Source organism: Eptatretus burgeri, chromosome 14, assembly GCF_056783735.1.
Source record: "Eptatretus burgeri isolate ZD-2024b chromosome 14, Ebu_testis_v1, whole genome shotgun sequence".
NCBI lineage: Eukaryota > Metazoa > Chordata > Myxini > Myxiniformes > Myxinidae > Eptatretus > Eptatretus burgeri.
In genome coordinates, this window is record NC_140974.1 from 18,536,372 (window position 1) to 18,557,063 (window position 20,692).

The following is a 20,692-nucleotide window of genomic DNA, read 5'->3' on the forward strand; positions in this document are numbered from 1 at the left end:
ATGTCCCAAGCACTCAAGAGACATTGGAGACATTCTACGCACGACGATCGAAAACTGAACACAAGTCCCTGCGACTCCGATCAGTGAGTATGAGACCACTGTGGTCCCAATTGCCCGTCATTCCCCGGTTTAACGCAACTTCTGTATGTTCTCACCATCTGAACGCACTAACGGCGTCGTGGTGTCCGCGACCTTTCCGTTCAGTTGGTTCAATCATATTGGTTTGCAGTTGGGAATTTCGTTTATCGTGACGCAAGACATTTCAGCTTTTCATTTTTAATGAGTTTGTAAAAAATTATAAAAAACAAAAAAGTTCCACTTTGTCATGATGGGGTATTTTGTGTCGATCAGTGACAAAATTTAAGTTAAATCGATTTTAAATTCGGCCTGGAACACAACAAAATGTGACAAAACTCGAGGGCTGTGAATACTTTCTGAAGGTACTGTGGAGTCTTCTTACAATATACAGACGATACTTCTTTTCAGCAAGTAATGCACAAACAAGACCCACCCGAGGGGTGGGTACTCTGCTAGAAGGTAGTTAATAAAGGTGTTCTTGCCACATACTCTTGACAAAACACTTTAGAACCAGAAATTACCATAACATCAATTTAGTCACTTAATTAGCTTCAACAAAGATTGTAGCTCCACTTCAAATTCCCATTCTGTATCCATATCATTCCACCCGAAAGGGAGTGGAAGGGGAGGGGGGGTGGGGAGGGGACTGCTTGTGTATAATGCAACACAAATCCGAACAATAATAAATAAAAAAAATCCATGCAATAACAATGCAATTCTCCAGCAAGTAAACACATTCCTAAACCAGAGAGTTGGTGTCAAAGCCACCCAATGCTCGCCTGTTTATACATTTATCGTTTTTAAAAGACCGGTGTAATATTTTTTATAAAGCATTGCAGTGAAGTCTGATCCAAATATTTTAAAGCAATATATGTATTTGTATATTGTAATCAGTAAAAAATAGTGTGGTAGATAAAAACATAAGAAAGGAAATAACTTGCACCGAAAACTTTAACATTTTCACGCTCACGCTGACGCTGACGCTTATGCCGGGGGTATCGCTATAGCTCTCTGTTCTTCAAACAGGCGAGCTAACCAGAGAGTTGGTGTCAAAGCCACCCAATGCTCGCCTGTTTATACATTTATCGTTTTTAAAAGACTAATCCAATAATTAATATTTTTTATAAAGCATTGCAGTGAAGTCTGATCCAAATAATTTTAAAGCAATATATGTATTTGTATATTGTTATCAGTAACAAGAGCGCAAGTGAGCACAATATACGCCCGAACAAGAAGGTATATACAGAATTGTGCAACTACATGGAAAACAGCATCCTGGTTGCCATGGCCACCACTTTAGATGACGAACGTATGTCAGGACACACCGTCTCCACAGTCTGTACCTATGTACCAAATATGAAACGTGAAAGTTGAAAACTTTGGGAGTTAGAGTGCGGACAGGAACGGATGGACAGACGGACAGACAGACAGACGGACGGACGGACGGACGACCGGTATCACACTATACGCATATATATATATATATATATATATATATATATATATATATATATATATATATATATATATATATATATATATATATATATATATATATATATATATATATAGCCTGGTGTTGGCGCAGTGGTTAGGGCAGCGGCTTGGGATCCAAAAGGTCCTGAGTTCAAGCCCCGTTGGGCCACTGAATTAATACACCAGCGGATCGACTCAGCCTGTCATCCTTCCGAGGTCGGCGAAATGAGTACCAGTGTACTGGGCCGGTGTATACCCCGGTTAAAATAGGTGTACCATATCCCTGTGTCGTAAGAGGCGACCAGGGTTGCGTCAGGAAGGGCATCCGGTGTAAAACATGTGCCAAATCACTATGCGGATCATACGGATGATCCGCTGTGGCGACCCCGAAAGGGAGCAGCCGAAAGAAGAAGAAGAAGAAGATATATATATATATATATATATATATATATATATATATATATATATATATATATATATATATATATATATATATATATATATATATATATATATATATATATATATATAGCGTATTATAGCCTGGTGTTGGCGCAGTGGTTAGGGCAGCGGCTTGGGATCCAAAGGTCCTGAGTTCAAGCCCCGTTGGACCACTGAATTAATACACCATGGGGTTGACTCAGCCTGTCATCCTTCCGAGGTCGGCGAAATGAGTACCAGTATACTGGGCCCGGTGTATACCCCAGTTAAAATTGGTGTACCTTATCCCTGTGTCGTAAGAGGCGACCAGGGTTGCGTCAGGAAGGGCATCTGGCATAAAACCTGTGCCAAATCATTCCGTGGATCATAACGGATGATCCGCTGTGGCGACCCCTAACGGGAGCAGCCGAAAGAAGAAGAAGAAGAAGAAGATATCGGGCGTATAAAAAATAGTGTGTTAGATAAAAGCATTAGAAAGGAAAAAAAAAACTTGCACCAAAAATTTTAACATTTTCACGCTCACGCTCATGCTGACGCTGACGCTGATGCTCACGCCAGGGGTATGCTATAGCTCTCTGTTCTTCGAACAGGCGAGCTAAAAATAGTGTGGGAGATAAAAACATGAGAAAGGAAATAACTTGCACCAAACACTAACATTTTCACGCTCACGCTGGGGGTATCGCAATAGCTCTCTGTTCTTTGAAAAGGCGAGCTAAAAATGAAAAAAACAAAAAAAGATTTATAAAAATGAAAAAGGTTGTCGGGATGTTAACTACAAAAGTAAGAAACCAAGATAGGGATGTACTGTTGCGGGGCCGGGCGTTGGCCGCGAGCACGACCGCTAGATGGAGCTGCAGTCGGCCCGACCGATCACCCGGAATTCAGGTCGTACTTATTCGGAAAACTCCGGAGTTGTACGAGTCCCTTATTGGACCGAAGTTCGCCAATAGACAGACCACGTGGGGTAGGGTCGATTGGCAATTTCAATTTACCTAAATACCCACATGGTCCAACCTACTGGGGAAATTTACCCTCGACAGCTCCCGTACGGAACGAGCCGCTGAGCGTACCCGTTCCGTGTGCGATCTGAGCGGTTTGATCAGCGAAATCCGTCGGTCCCAAATATCCCGTTACAACGGCAATGGCCTGGCTAATTTTCCAACACGCAGCACACGAAGCCAATGAAGTAATGGACACGAATGAGCTGAAACATTTAACAATCGGGGTATTTATTTACAATGGGGGGATGAGGGGAGCACTTAAGGGCAGAGTTAAACCGAATACTAATAAATGCACGTATATACAGGCAAAAAGCACTTGTACAATTCACTACTTAGCAGACGGGCCCACAGACACACACACACACACACACACACAGACACACACACACACACACACACACACACACACACACACACACACACACACACACACACACACACACAAAGAATGGGACCAAATGGTCTTTATTCGGACCTCCAGCCCGGAGGACAGCGGGCTGAAGACCAGGGTCTGTCTTGGACCTGTCCACCTCGTGTGGTCTTCAAGCTGACTCAATCCGGCGAGAGGCGAGCCGAACCCAGACACCGGCGAGCGACCCTTGCGGTTCTTGTGGGGACTGGCGTCGCTCGAGCCCTCAATCGTGATGAGGAGGACAAAGATGACGACGACGACCAAGACCAGCTTCTGCCGAGGCTCCAGACCAGCTCCTGTGGCTCCTCAGGCGCTAGACCCGTACAGACCGACTGACTGACTCCCCTTTTATGCGCTCCGGCGCGGCTCGACCCCTCCCCCACTCGGCATTCTGCCCAGCGCATCGGTGGGTGGGGGCATGACCCCTCCCCCACTGAGCGCACGGAGAATCCGGGAGCAGAGGGTTGTCGTTGTTCTCTGCAGAGCTGTAGTAAACCATTGCTGTTGTTGATGATGTCTTTGCTGATGGTGTTACAAATAAAAGGAAATCCTAACTATCAAAAGTAACTCACAGTGCACGAACATTTATTTACCCATTAGACAAGGGAAAACGGAGCTATCTATAAAACACATACTTAACGATATAACTGATCTATAGGACCTGTATGTTGTGTGTGATAGGTTTCCAAATTTGCAACAGTACAACAATACTGAGGAACAAAAAAAGAGAGTAGAAGGCATTTCTTATAAGTTTCAGTTCCTAGTGATTTCGGTCTGAACAATGCAGAAATCAAGAAAATGACCAAATACCAAAATCTCAAAAATGAACTGAAAAGATCCTACAAGTTGAAGAGTGCCGGAATTGTACCAGTGATCATTGAAACAACCCGAATGATGAAGAAGAACCTCACAGATATCTTACAAATCATCCCTGGGAATATTACTACAAACGAACTACAGTTGGAACTGTCCAGGGCTCAGTGACGATCCTCTAAAGAGTCCTCGGAACAAAACTTGGAGAACAAGAAAACTTCACACCTTGGTCCATGATTCGTGACCGCCCTTACCGAAATGGAGGTAGATAGTTCGAGACCCGGGGAGGACTCCGTTCCTCCTTCTGAAACCCCCATATGGAGATAACAACCAACGACATGCCCACATATTCATACAGGGTGAGTCATAAGTCCCAGGACATGGTTTTACTTGTTTATACAAGATTTGTTCAGACCATCCATTTAAACTGTTTTCTCTGCCAAACGTTTCTGTAACGATTTTTTTCAGAGATCTAAGAACGGATATTTTAATGTTTTGAATTCTCAAATCATGAATTTTGGTCGTCCGTCCGCTGTGCTCGCTGTTGAGTTCCCTTCCAGACTGAAATGCTTTATTCCCCCCCAAAGATGAAGTCTTGATTTTTGACGATGCTTGCATTCCAAAATGCTCCTCAAAGTCTTCTTGGTTACAGTTTCATCGTCTTGTTTGTGTTTCTCCTCTCATGGTACCACTCCACTGCGACCAAACTCTCTTCCACTGGAAATGGACTGGTGTCTGCCATCTTGGTTTTATGCATTGCTTGTATTATCTGAAAAAAAAAAGAAAGAAAACGGCATAAATAGATAGAAAAAATAAATCTTGTAAAAGCAGCTAAAACCGTGACCCCACCTTGTTTACATACTTTTTGGAAGAACATGTATTATTCTAAGCATTGCATGAACAAAAACGAGAGTGGGAACAGATGCGAACACCACACATGACCCCTCAACGTGGAGCCCTCTCTCGGCTACATCGGATCGTTGGGCTGGCCACGCTCTGGAATAAACCTCTGTCTCTCTTTCTCACTCACCCTCTCTCACCCCTCTCTCTCTCTCTCTCTCTCACCCTCTCTCACCCCTCTCTCTCATCCTCTCCCCCCCCCCCCCCCCATCTCTCTTTCTCTCTCTCTCTCTCTCTCTCTCTCTCTCTCTCTCTCTCTCTCTCTCACCTCTCTCTCTCTCTCTCTCTCTCTCTCTCTCTCTCTCTCTCTCTCTCTCTCTCTCTCTCTCTCTCTCTCTCTCTCTCTCTCTCTCTCTCTCTCTCTCTCTCTCTCTCTCTCTCTCTCTCTCTCTCTCTCTCTCTCTCTCTCTCTCTCTCTCTCTCTCTCTCTCTCTCTCTCTCTCTCTCTCTCTCTCTCTCTCTCTCTCTCTCTCTCTCTCTCTCTCTCTCTCTCTCTCTCTCTCTCTCTCTCTCTCTCTCCCTCTCTCTCTCTCTCTCCCTCTCTCTCTCTCTCTCTCTCGCTCTCTCTCTCTCTCTCTCTCTCTCTCTCTCTCTCTCTCTCTCTCTCTCTCTCTCTCTCTCTCTCTCTCTCTCTCTCTCTCTCTCTCTCTCTCTCACATACCTCCCTTTCTGTTTGTATGTGTTTTATGTGCACGGCCATATCTTTTAAGTTACAAACTCCAAACTCGGGGTACCAATTCAACGTTGAGTGGGGTGCGGGGGTGTAAATTCACTGTAAATGTGAACCATATAGCGGCACCTGATGGTGGTGCCAGGGGTATTGCAGTTCCATTTTTACCTGGGCAACACTGAGGTTAAAGCACTTTCTGCATGGGTAAAGCCCTCAGTCAATATTTGTTATCACTGTTCAAACACCATTGCATTGGTAAATGAATCCCCACTATTACATACCAAGGCAGCATGTAGTTTTGTCTGCTATGGAAGGGAGGGGGATGAATTTACTATAAATGGATAAGGTGTGTGTGTGTGTGTGTGATGTTTTTTCTGGAGTTATAGAGCGTTCTGATGTGGAATGTGATACACCAAAATGAATATTTGTGATTGGCTACAAAGTGTTATGTATTCACGTTTCTATTCCCACGCAATGCCAGATAAATCAGCTCATAAATTAATAAAAAGAACTTCAGCAAAATGGGTTTTTATTTCAATACGAGATCGAGATTTATGAAAGATTGAGGTGAAAGGGCACGAATACAATGAACTGAAAGTAGGTACACAGGTAGACATAATCAATGAAATGAACAAAGTGGGGAGTGGGAGGAGATAGAACAGGGGGGTGAAACACAGTAACCTGCAAGAGGGTTAGGTTAAGTTGGGCCAGTGGGGATAGAAAACATCATGGGGACTGATGGGGGTTGACATGAGACGTCGGAGGTCTTGAAGTCCTGGAGGGAAGCGTGTGATTGAACCGCCTCGGGAGTTGTGCACTCAGCCTGGATTTTGGGAGTTTAGCCTGGAGGTACAACTGGAAGACCATGTATGTCCTGAAGTTGTTGCAGTGGGTCAGAGGGCTCAGAGAGGAGAGGGAGTTAGACTGGAGGAGAGGCGGTAAAAACAGAGAGGACACTGATCGGCGTGTGATGCAAAAGCAACAAGGCCTTATGCTTCGGCCTAATCGTGAGAGATTTCAACTTTTCGAGCTTTAGATTCCACAGAATCTAAAAGACCTGTGAAGTGGCAATGCCAGTCCATTGGGGAGATCAGTACTCCATTGAGCTACAAACAAAGGTCTTGTCGGCCTTTGTTATCGTTAAATAAAATGACCGTTTATTACAGCCATTTTTCCCTGCTGTGCAGGGGTTAGGCTTTTTCTTGAGGCAATGTTTTATGGCCGGATGCCCTTCCTAACGCCAACCCTGGTCGCCTCTTACGACACACAGGGATATGGTACACCTATTCTAACCGGGGTATACACCGGGCCCAGTATACTGGTACTCATTTCGCCGACCTCGGAAGGATGACAGGCTGAGTCAACCCCCTGGTGTTAATTCAGCAGCCAACGGGGCTTGAACTCAGGACCCTGGGATCCCAAGCCTCCACCCTCACCACTTAGCCAACACCAGGCTCCTTTGTTATCGTTAAATATACTTTGATAGTTTAGAGAGAGGATGATGGAGAAGGGACACCTTTTTTAAAAAACGGATTACCATTAACCACAGATACACTTTGATATTTTAAAGAAATATACTAATTTATTAATGGATATAATCCTTAAGGCCCGGTCACACCTTGACGTTTTAGCCAACGTATGCCGATTTTTGATTTTTTTTTTGTCTAAAACGCTGGCACACGTTGAATACGTTATGGGTAAGTTTTGATAACATTGAGAGCACGCTGAAAAACACTGCCATACGTCGTTGTACGTTGGCTTTAAACGTTGTACTTTTCGGTTGTCCTCAAATTTGTTCATGCTTGAAATTTCATGACGTATGCCGGCGTATGACTCACACGTTCCGCTACGCTGGCCACAAGTTGTATGCACGGTCTGCGATCGTTGACAGACGTCAACACATGCTACTTGTAAGTTAATCATAAGTAGAGACACGCCGAGGTAATGTTTAGAGGTAATGTTTAGAGGTAATGTTTAGAGGTAATGTTTAGAGGTAATGTTTAGCGTACCCGAAACTTATTTCTAACCTATGATTAACGTGTTGTTGGCACGTTACGCGATCGTTGCCACACATCGACAGACGTTACTTTTAAGTTACTCATAGGCTGAAAGACGTCGGTATAATGGATCGTCCTTGCGTCAGCGTCCACGGCCACGGCCAGGACACTTATTTGCAGCATTCTTCAAACTTTTCTTCGGCATGACGAGGATGTTCACACTTCGATGTCGAGCTTGGCTATGATTCCAATTGTCCATCGGCAGCGTCTCTATTTAAAATAGTCGAGTTTGAGCGTTTTAACACGTTCAGAAGAAACGCTTCAAATTTCCAAACCCCAGCGTCAAAAAAAAACAAAACAAAAAAAAACAAAGGCGAGTGACAGCAATTTAAATCGTTCATTGTAAACAATGAAAATGGCTGAGTGGTTCCGTTTAAAAGTCGTTGAGTGTAAAAAAAATCCAATTGTTGAGCACAAGCGTCTACTTTCAATAGTGGAGACGCAGCCATTTAAATCGTTGAGTTTATCATTTAAATCGTTAAATCGTTAAACGCAAGGACGATCCATCATAACCCACACCCTCCCCCTCACACTCACCTACTACTGCCAACATGAACAAACTACTACTAATACTAATACTAATACTGATACTAATACTAATACTAATACTGATACTAATACTAATACTAATACTGATACTGTTACTGCTGACATGGACATCGACTCAAAAAGGACTCGAAAACACTGTTGGGTTCCCCTTTTATGAGCAGCATTTTTATATACCAATTCCCAAAACCGCTGGGAACACGTCTTTATATGGCAGTTGTAAGTTAGAAACACGTTCATTTACTTTTTTTTGTCGACCGGAAGACGTCATTGGAATACGTTTACATACGTCGATGTGTGTTGGGACTACGTAAAGAATTGGTTCAAAGCACGTCAAACATAAGTTAGAAATAAGTTTCGCGTAAAAAAGACATTACCGCGACGTGTTTCGACTTATGAGTAGCTTATAAGTAGCCTTTGTGGACGTGTGTAAGCGTCCACATATCGTGTGTAAAACTTATCCCCATCACATGCGGAACATGTGTCATACGCCGAGTACGTCGTAAAATTTTGAACATGTTTAAAATTTCTTGACGTACTCTACTTACTACGACGTATGATAACGTACTTTAGCGTTGTACTCACATATACCAAACTTACTCATACCGTATTTGACGTGCCCCCAACGTTTTAGACACATTTTTCTTAGGTTGGCATACGCTGGCAAGATCGCCAAGGTGTGACCGCGATGTTGACACTTCCATTTCTACGGCAGTTATGATTCGAATCGTTGTGCGTCAGCCTTTTAATAGGCTACGTCACGACATCGTCGGCGATGGGTGCAACGCGCTATGCCTAAGTTAGACTATCGTTGGGCATCGGTTGTGTAGGCCGACAACAGGTTCAGCATTCGTTGGTATAAGTTATCTATAACACAAAGAAACGTTCTGTGTCCGTTACTAATATGTTATGCATACGACCAACTCGTTATGAATACGTCCGAATTTTTTAAAAAAAAACATCAAAAGTTCAACGTCAGCCAGCATTTTACATACATTTTAATACGTTGCCATCGCTGGCTAAAACGTCAAGGTGTGACCGGGCCTTTACTCACACTTGTATGAATTGAGTCTTCTTATTCTTCTTCTGTTTGGATGTAGCACAAAGCTGCAGGGTAGTATCATTGGATTAGAGGCTGCAGCTATGTTGCTGATGCAGTACTTTCTGCAGTTTTGAGGAAAAATTTGTTATTTGATCAGGGTGTCGGCGATAGCTCACAGACTCTTCATGAAGAACACCGTGGGATCTTTGACATCCACTAACAACTGCCTGCAGATGGGATGCCGTGTAACGTCCATCCGAGGGATGGAACACACATTGATGAATCCGAATCAAGTAAAATACAGTTTGAAACTAGAAGGGCACTCGGTAGAGTGCATACCTCCGCCATGCAATGCCTGATCCACAAGAACATATCCGCCCCAATACATTTTTCAAATATCATGTCATGTACAGTATAGTTTTTGGCTCTATCAATGTAGAAGAATCACTTAAAAAATTAAATAATTCTCGTCTTCGGATCCGGATTCAGATCTTCACCAAAATCGAGTGAATTCATCCTCGTCACACACCCAACCTGTCCACCAAGTTTCATCTGAATCCGTCTACAACTCTTTGAGATATCGTGCACACACAGACAGACAAACAAACAAACAAACAAACAGACAGACAGAAGGGTGAAAACATAACCTCCGTCACCTTTGGTGGTGAAAGTAATAACCCTGCCTGTGAAACACCAGGTTGGCAGTTTACAGCTGGGTCAGGATTCAAACACAGGCGAGCCAGTTTTGAGGAGAGTGTGTGTATCTCGAGGCCATCCTGAACCACCATTTGATAAATAATTTCCCTCTCCAACTCCACGACACAGACTTCCTTTCTCAGTCTGTGGACTGGACAGCATCATGCTGACATTTAAAGGAGGACAACATGCCACGTACAGTACTGACGTACATTGTCTAAAGCACAATCGGATCAGCCAACATGTCTCTCGGTGACTTGTACAACGTCGATTCTCTCCGAAATGTCACACAAAGAAGACGTGCCAGCGTCACCAACTACTTCTGCTGCAAACAAGACTAATGGTATCTACTGATCAAACTAGCCACTCCATTCCAAAGTAGAATAACTAGTTTATTCTGAGAGATCCACATCCACTTAAGTTGTCACCAATCTCATTGTGAACTTGTTCTTACAAATTCTGTGAATGTAATGGGAAACCACTGACTCTTATGTGGATTTCACGACCTCAGCTTCGGAAAGCTTTGCCAATGCCCTCGCCCATTTACTTCTCCCTATTGATGCGTAACTGGACCGTCTGTTGATGCAATATACATCGTCTGATCATTCCAACAGGTCACCGCGTGATTACCGCCATGCCATCACCCTGGAAGACTATCACAGTAAGTGGACATCCATACCGCTATGCCATCACCCTGGAAGACTATCACAGTAAGTGGACATCCATACCGCTATGCCATCACCCTGGAAGACTATCACAGTAAGTGGACATCCATACCGCTATGCCATCACCCTGGAAGACTATCACAGTAAGTGGACATCCATACCGCCATGCCATCACCCTGGAAGACTATCACAGTAAGTGGACATCCATACCGCTATGCCATCACCCTGGAAGACTATCACAGTAAGTGGACATCCATACCGCCATGCCATCACCCTGGAAGACTATCACAGTAAGTGGACATCCATACCGCTATGCCATCACCCTGGAAAACTATCACAGTAAGTGGACATCCATACCGCTATGCCATCACCCTGGAAGACTATCACAGTAAGTGGACATCCATACCGCCATGCCATCACCCTGGAAGACTATCACAGTAAGTGGACATCCATACCGCTATGCCATCACCCTGGAAAACTATCACAGTAAGTGGACATCCATACCGCTATGCCATCACCCTGGAAGACTATCACAGTAAGTGGACATCCATACCGCTATGCCATCACCCTGGAAAACTATCACAGTAAGTGGACATCCATACCGCTATGCCATCACCCTGGAAGACTATTACAGTAAGTGGACATCCATACCGCTATGCCATCACCCTGGAAGACTATCACAGTAAGTGGACATCCATACCGCTATGCCATCACCCTGGAAGACTATCACAGTAAGTGGACATCCATACCGCTATGCCATCACCCTGGAAGACTATTACAGTAAGTGGACATCCAGACCCAACAATGGTCTTCAGCATTGCTCCACTTTAACTTGGATGCTCAGCAATCCCTGTAAGAGTAATGATCACCATGTACCAGGCACTGCAACTTGCTTGTGCCGGCCTTCGCAATATTTTCAAAACTCAGGCAGTTGAAACGATGCAAGGGTGATTAAATAAACGGCTGTACCAAAGAGGACCCAAAACCCAAGAGCTCTATGAGGAAGAGCATCTCGAGAAAATGTCAACAAAACAGCAGAAGACAGACTTCTTATTCCATCAAAAGATTAAAAAAATTTTTACTTTGCTTCGCAATTGTTAGAGCGTCCGATGTGAGTCTGGGAGGTCGGTGGTTCAAACCATGGCCAAGTTGTACCAAAGAGTTTATTTTTTTTTCAATGGTACGTGCTGCTTCCTTGCTTGACTGCATTTAAAAGGATACAGCACGGACAAACAATGCTGGGAAGGCAATGGCAAACCATCCAGTGTAACCCTTGCCATGAAATGGCTTCGGCAGCACAAACGCTCTGTCAAAAGTATGGTATATGTTGGGGTTTATTACCCTAATCCCCCTCCCCACCCCCAAAAGCTCATCCAGATCTGCCACCATTATCCAGCAACATTCCATGAATGACCTTTTGAGATAAAGATTTGGACAAATTAATCCAAATACAATAATCCTGACAAACATCTATTGTTTGTGAGCAACCCCTTTTATCGCAGGTGCATGCCTCCACTTCTTCGTTCGAATGCAGCACAAGGCTGCGGGGTAGCATCATTGGTTGAGGGCGCAGCTGTGCAGCTGATACAATTCGCTCTGCTGGTTCGGGCAGGAATTTGGAATTTGGCCAGGGTGACGACGAGAGCTCGCCTACTCTTCGCGAAGGACACCATGGGATCTTTAACGTCCACCAACGAATGCTGGCAGATGGGATACCCAGTTTAACGTCTATTCGAGGCGATGGCACACACATATTGATTCATCCCCTTGCCTGTGAAACCCAGGCTGGACAGCTTGGAGGAAAGTGTGCATACCTCCAGGCCATCCTGTCAGCAGTGCATGCCTCAACTGATCTAGTTGCATACACAAGCAGGTCTCTATCCCACATCTTCCTTGCCCCCTTGAGATTCCCAAATACTTCCTTCATCGTCTTGGTCAATTTGAAGGGCCTGAGCTGATCGAAATCCTTCCCTTCATCAACACAATCAATCATCCTCTAACTGTCCTGTTAAAACTGCTCTAAGTGCCCCAAGTAAGTTGCCCAAAATATCATCCGACCCAGGGCCGGATTGAGACATGTGGTGGCCCCTGGGCAGCCTTCAGTAGTGGAGGCCCACCCGACCTTAGAATACTAAAAAGGTGACAAGACATATTTACAGTCACCCATAAAGTATATTTCTCAAGAACAAAGAATCTGAACTTCGATATAAAATATAGAATGAGATAAGATGAATATCTTGTATCTGTTCCACTAACCACCAACTACCATTCAGACACTCACAAATACATTTTTCCTTACAATTTTTTTTTCATGAAATATGTGGAGGCCCCCTGGTTGTGGAGGCCCCTGGGAAACTGCCCATCTTGCCCATGCCTAAATCTAGCCCTGATCCGACCTTTTCCTACCATCTCCGTGTTCCCCTAATCGACCTTCTCAACATTTGCCTTGTCACTCTATGTGAGTCCTGTCATTTGTTGCCATTGTAGTCACGGGATCAAAAGCAAACCCCAAAACTATACCTTCCACAATGATCTCTGCCTCTCAACATTTCCATGACAAATGGGTTCCTATCAACATCCTCATGTTGTCAGCAAGTGCGGATCCTATTCCGATCCCTCATGCCTCTCGAACTCGACCGACAATCCAACACTACCCCGATCCAAATTGAAAGCGACCCCTCCTGCACCAATTTAATATGAAGTTTACTTTCACAAATTCTCACGGTGACCTCACCAAACTCGTCCTTTGTTTTACGCAATTTATTGATTGAAATGATTTTTTTTTAAATTGAGATTTGATTGTAAAAATAAATAAGTAATAGGTTTGTAGATCATGTGACACTTCCCTTGATACCATTCACCCGTAGTAGTCATATTGTCATTAAAGAGTTCATTTTGTAAATAATTGCTGTTTATTAACTTTGAACCATTCGTCCTTCCAGGCTGCAAGTATTCTTCAAGCAACCCCTTCATCGTGAAACTCCCAAAATCCAGGGCCGCTGCTCACCCCCTACTCCTCTCCTTTGTTCTTCTCTTCTACCTACCACTTGTGGAACCCCCTTCCTCTCAGCCTATTAAATCCTAATTCTCTCCAGGGCTTCAAGGCTTCAAGTTGACAGTATACTACCTACCACCTCAGGTCATCTTCTATCTCTACCCAACATCTTTCCAATCCTCATGAACCCTCCCCAAAGTCTTCTCATCTATTTGCAGATTGCTGTTTCCTTCCCTCTTCCTGTTCTCGTTGCATCCATCTCTTGTCCCACCGTCGGTGTCAACACATTCTTCCATATTCCCACTCTTCCATATTGAAAAACATTACATACAAGATAACTAATCAATTAATGAAGTGACCTTCCGTTTCTTTTCCTCTGATTGTAAACCGCTCTGTTAAGATTCCATCGACCCTCGATTATAATTTGTGTCATTGGTAACCTTGCACCTCGTGTTCTTGCACAGACTCCGATGAATTTACCAGAAACATTGCGCTCCCCCTCAATTCCACATATGGTTTTGAGGATAAACTACGGGAAAATGCTCACCGTGTGTACGGTACAAACACAAACTCATCCGACTTGTTTGCAGTCCACCAGGCTATCACGAAAGGGCGTTGTCACAACACGGTCGTGCCTGGCGGCAGGACGATGAGGTTGAGGAAGGGAAGGCAAGTAGTGAAAGACTTGGTATGTACAATTATTTGTTTTACTCATCAGTATGTTTTCATAACGCTCTGGATACAAGCAAGCCATCCAATCCGCGTTTCTTGTCCTTGCAGGTTGAAAATGCTGAAGATGCCGATTGTTCGTTCAGCACAAAGTAAGGATTGAAAATCAAACTTTAAAGAACAATCGGAGATTGAAGACCCTCGCCAGGACTTGTTGTTTTTTTAAGATCCTCGTGGAGGATCTCTATGTCTTACTCACGTTGTTGTTCTTCATCTTCTTCTTGTGGACTTTTTTGTTTCACAGCCTTCATTTTTCATCGAAACTTCCTGAAACTTGGAGTATAGATGTAAAAAATTCCCTGCGCAGACAGTAGCCATCTCCGATTTTGAAAATTCCACCAAGAAAAACAAGTGAAATCCTTCAATACAGCGCGTGTGGTGAATCAAATGAGTACACTAATGTTAAAATATGCAATTTATGCTTTTTCAGTTGAAAAACAATTAAAAAGCGTACTTAATATTTGAAATGTAAAAATCTTGTTATTATTGTGATAAGCACCTTTATATATAACAGAAGGAATGAAATCGTTCGATACAGCGTGGCAGGAGGCTGCAAAAGAATGATTGTAAGTAAATTTCAACTACTAATGCATGACGAAGCACTTGTTTATGGCTAATATTAAAGAGAATGATGGCATAAGAAGATCTTAGCTTTCTGCGTCCGGCGCGAAATGCCATGGTGGACGGAAATGACGTCTTTCGTTCGTTCGTTCGTACATGAGGGGAGCGTTTCTTCGTTTTTTTCCGTCAAGGAATAAATTAAATGGTTTTCACATATATAACAAATTAGTTTCACAAATTTCCATTGAAATACTCGGGTATTTCCGTCAATTGTCACCATTTCTGTGGAGGTTACACACTGCATCTACCGGACGGCCGTCATTGGCGGTCTTGAGGCACGTGGGGGAGGGGACGGGGGGACGGGGGGACACCGGACCCACCGGAGACGTGGTAGACGACGCCGGGGACATTTCAAACTCGGTGCAATTGTATACAGCGCATGCGCTGTAAAAAATTATGACGTCAAAATATCTCCGCTAATGGAAATCGTCTAAAAAATTATCTCCGAAACTAGGCAAGCTTTTTGAATTCTGTTTGCGGGAATCAAACAGGGCATTAGCAGAGATGAATCAGCGCACATATGATACATCACTATGACGTCATATCAATTTTTATGACGTCATTCCTATTTTTTGTTTCACAATCCAGAGTTTTCATCGGATCTTCGTGAAACTTGCCATGTATATGCCGAAAGCCCACGTGTAGGCAGGAACCATCTCCCATTTTGGAAATTCTTCCAAGAAAAAAGTTGATGTCATAATATCGCCGCTAATGGAAATCGCCTATACCATTATCTCCGAAACTAGGCAAGCTGTTTGAATTTTGTTTGCGGGAATCGAGCCGGGCATTAGCACAGATATGTTATCGCAAACCTGATACATCACAATGACGTCATATTCGTTTTTATGACGTCATCATTAGGAGGACGAGGATCTTGTTTTTTGTGGTTTTGTGTGATGTGTAGATGATGCATTGACGCCGTTGGTTTCGGTTAATACAGTGGACAAACAGACCTTTTTGGTGTTCTTGTATAGATTCATGTTCCAATCGTATATACACGTATTTTACTGACATAAATGTAGTTTTATTGTACGTACTTTATAGACGTGTTCACTCTGTTGGTCCCGCCAAACGAGAGGGGATTGCATTTGGGTCCGTTTGTCCAGAAAATATCAACGAAGGCCACAAATGCCACCTCGTGGTAGCCGGTTGTACATGTTCTCTTTTTGTCAACCGAAAACATCATCCGAGTAACACCGAGTTGCCATGGAAACAGCAATTTGATAATTTGGAAAATTTCACCGATCAAGTGTTTTCCAGGATGGAATGTTGTGCAGAACAAATTTGGTTGATATATTTTCTAATTGCCTGCTAATTGGTGTTTTACATGTTTTGGATGGCATTGACCCCTGACCTTTGACTGATTTAATCAAGATTTTACACACATATACTACACATGTGTACAAATATGCTGATTAAGTTTCAATCTGATAGGTTGAAAAATTATTGAGGTTTGGCAATAATAAAATCACAAAATATCCCATTTGATGACAATGGGGTGAAATTGTTGTCATGGACACCGTTTATTTTCGATTCCACGTGGGACTTTTCCCAATCAATAACCAAGATGAGCAGAACCTGAAAAAAGGAGAAATTCAACTAATTAATTATATTTTGTGCCCTCTTCGCTTGGTACTGTGGTGATTTACTAGTACACACACACACACACACACACACACACACACACACACACACACACACACACACACACACACACACACACACACACACACACACACACACACACACACACACACACACACACACACACACACACACACACACGCTCTTGTGTGCATCCTCAAGGCTGCCAGTTGCATCATTGGTTAAGGCCCAGTCACACCTTGACGTTTTAGCCAGCTTATGCCGATTTTTGGAAAATTTGTGTAAAACGCTGGTACACGTCGAATACGTTATGGGTAAGTTTTGATAACATTGAGAGCACGCTGAAAAACACTGCCATACGTCGTAGTACGCTGGCTTTAAACGTTGTACTTTTCGGTTGTCCTCAAATTTTCCATGCTTGAAATTTTAAGACTTGTGCCAGCGTATGACTCGCACGTTCCGCATAACGCTGGCCATAAGTTGTAGGCACGTTATGCGATCGTTGACACACGTCGACACACGTTACTTGTAAGTTACTCATAAGTCGAAACACGTCGAGGTAATGTTTAGCGTACCCGAAACTTATTTCTAACCTATGAGTAACGTGTTGTAGGCACATTACGCGATCGGTGACACACGTCGACACACGTTACTTGTAAGGTACTCATAAATCGAAACACATCAAGGTAATGGTTAGTGTCAGTGTTCCAGATTCCCTGGTTTTTTTGGTTTTTTTTTTTCTTCCTTCCTTCGGTATGATGGTGATTTTGACACTTCGATTTCTAGTGCGGTTATAATATAATATAATTAATAGGCTGCCGCTCAACGATTTAAATCATAACCGCACTGTACACTGAACACCGTCATACCGAAGAAAAAAAAAAACCCGGGAGTCTGGAACACTGACGCTAACCATTACCTTGACGTGTTTCGACTTATGAGTAACGTACAAGTAACGTGTGTCGATGTATGTCAACGATCGCATATCGTGCGTACAATTTATTCCCATCGCATGCGGAACGTGTGTCATACGGCAAGTTCGTCGTAAAATTTTCAACATGTTTATAATTACAAGACGTACTCCACTTAATACGACGTATGATAGCGTACTTTAGCGTTTTATTCACGTATACCAAACTTACCCATACCGTATTCGACGTGCTCCAGCGTTTTAGACGCATTTTTCAGAGGTCGGCATACGCTGGCAAGATCGCCAAGGTGTGACTGCGATGTTGACACTTTCATTTCTCCGGCGGTTATGATTTGAATCGTTGTGCGGCAGCCTTTTAATAGGCTACGCCACGTCATCGTCGGCGATACGTGCAACGCGCTCTGCATAAGTTAGACTATCGTTGGGCATAGGTTGTGAAGGCTGACAACAGGTTCAGCATTCGTTGGTATAAGTTATCTATAACACAACGAAACGTTCTGTGTCCATTACTAATACGTTATGCATAAGACCAAGTCGTTATGAATCTGTCCGAATCTTTAAAAAAAAAAACATCAAAAGTTCAGCGTAAGCCAGCGTTTTACATCCATTTTAATACGTTGCCATTGCTGGCTAAAACGTCAAGGTGTGACTGGACCTTTAGGGACGCAGCTATGCCGCTGATGCAGTGCCCCCATTACCAGTGCACTGGTGCTCATTTTGCCGATCTCAGAAGGATGATAGCCGAGTCAACCCCACCTGGTGTTAATTCAGCAGCAAACAGGGCTCAAACTCATGACCCAAGGATCCCAAACTAGCCACCCAAACCACTAAGCCAATGCCAGGCTGATTTACGAATGGGGGGCCTTTTAATTATGACTGATGACCCTCAAGTGTTATTGCAGAAGACCTTTAGACAGGTGTCACATGGTCGAAAGGCTCTTTGGGTTCTTTAGGGTCTTTGGGGTCTCAAGGGTCAAAAAGGTATAAAGGTTCTCAAGGTATACATGTCTAAAAGGTATGTTCCAATAGTCCGTAATTAATAGATGTAATCAAGGTGCAATGATATTGTTGCGAATTCGCGCCCGCCAGCATGCGAGCAGCCACGTAACTCGAATCGCGGCACGTCGCCCACCGGACGGATAATTCTGTCATGACCCTCTCGGACTAACGCCGGGAGCTAGTCACGGGTGGGCCTTTCGGCCTCACCATGATCGTGCCAATCGGCCCCCCGCGTGGGATAGGGTTGTTCGCCAAACTCGACCTACCTAAGTACCCACGCGGAGGGTAGACCGGGCGATCGCACCTCGTCGCAGGTCGACTCCGGACACGGGCCACTTAAGCAACCCGTTCCGTACTAGCGGGATAACAGAGCGGTGTTATCGTCGGCCTCGACGGTTCCGATTAATTATCGGGCATATTAAGCCCACTACCAACCCTTTACGTGAAGCAAGATGGAGATTCAATTAAAGAAAAGACGAAGCGAAACGGGAAAACAGTTCAACATAAGGCACATTTATTCCGCAGCAAACGGAAAGCACACATATACAATTACAACAATTATGCACCAAAAGCAATTGCAACAAAAGAAACACAACAATGCAGAGATACTACCGACTACGCGAGCACACGGCAACACTTACACAGTTTTACTTTACAGATGGCGCCGACAACACATATACTCAAAAGCAAAAGAAAAGGGCCACCCTCAACGACAAGGGGACAGATGGGGCCTGTGGGCCGCGAGACCGGGTAGAGCCTACCCGTGTCTTGTGATGAGCCGCAAATGTGGAGGCGGTGCCCCGACTCCGCGCTCCTTCGCGGGTTTCGTTGGCACTGCTAGGAGTGGGGTGGGAACGGGGCCCCCTTTTCGCACTATCATCACGGGGGGGGGGGGGGGTGGGGAAGGGGGGAATTGTTGATGCTCTGGGGAAAGAGGATAGCTGGCTTGCTTGGGTCCCGCGACGAGCGACTCCACTGCGACCTTGACCGCGCTCCCAGCTTCCCCTCTCTGCAGCTCCCTGACAGACTCCGAACCCCGACAGCCTCCGACCTCCGACAGACTGACTCTCCTCCAGATCCGACTTGACTGCTGCTGCCACACTCTGCCGCTGCCACACTTCTCTAACTCGCCTTGACTCTTCTCCAACTCCCTTGACCGAAAAACTCACTGAATTCGCCCCGCGCTCAGCGCTTTATAGTGGTGTAGGAGATCCCACATGCAAATTTCTGGATCAGAACGAGCTCGGGGTGGAGCCACGCTCGCCCATTGGACGGAGAAAAAGGGGCGTGAATCTCCCCTGATCCTCGAATTTGCATATATCGATTCTACTCTGACGCGCCTGGAGGCAGGGCCAAATCGCCCCGCGCTTGCTGATTGGACGGATCAGAAGTAGGCGTGTATCATTCCTGATCCGACTTCTCCTCGGAAAGGCCGCACTTTGTACCCGCGACTCGGCGCGCGCCCTGTACGAGTCCAGGACAGCCTGACGCTCGGTGCCCACAAGTGGTGCGGGAATGGCCGCAGAAGGAGAGGCGAAGGTGGTGGAGGGTCCAAAGTGCTGGTCCATGGCCACGGTGACGCTTGGAATGGCGGTGATGCGATGTTTGCGGGAGTGAGCTGTGAAGGTAAAGGTCGTGGCTGTTGGCGTTGTTGTTGTTGTGAAGCGGCGTTGCGGTTGGTGGTTGTTGTGTGATGGTGGTTGAGACGTGGTTGGTTCAAAATAAAGATAGAACAGAAAAACGGCTATCTTAAAGGGTCGTAGCCCGAATGAATCACATTTATGCCCTCTAAACAACGGGTTTGGGGCTAACTACACATGTACTTACAGAGATACCTCACCTACGGGACCTGAATGGTGGTTTGCGAATTTCCTCAACCGCAACAATATGAAGTAATTAATAGACGTACTCAGTACAACTCATGTTCAAACAGGATGTGATCAATAGACATCCTCGCAGGTGTCGACCAAGGTTCATGGTCCACAAATGTTTTTCAGTTTCATATATAATATATA

The 20,692-nt window shown here is 44.5% G+C and overlaps 1 protein-coding gene across 14 annotated transcripts in view; it reads left to right on the forward strand.

The window, feature by feature from the left end:
* Positions 1–20,692, forward strand: part of LOC147012731 (serine/threonine-protein kinase Sgk2-like) — a 45,836-nt gene that overhangs the window by 335 nt on the left and 24,809 nt on the right. For 6 of the 14 annotated variants that reach the window (XM_085853836.1, XM_085853841.1, XM_085853840.1 and 3 more), the window contains exons 2-4: positions 11–83; positions 14,383–14,461; positions 14,573–14,613. In XM_085853836.1, the coding sequence (XP_085709962.1) occupies positions 11–83; positions 14,383–14,461; positions 14,573–14,613 (193 nt within the window). Of the gene's footprint in view, positions 1–10; positions 84–13,739; positions 13,937–14,382; positions 14,481–14,572; positions 14,614–20,692 lie in introns of all 14 variants that reach the window. The other 8 variants (XM_085853847.1, XM_085853848.1, XM_085853845.1 and 5 more) reach the window with 5 other exon arrangements.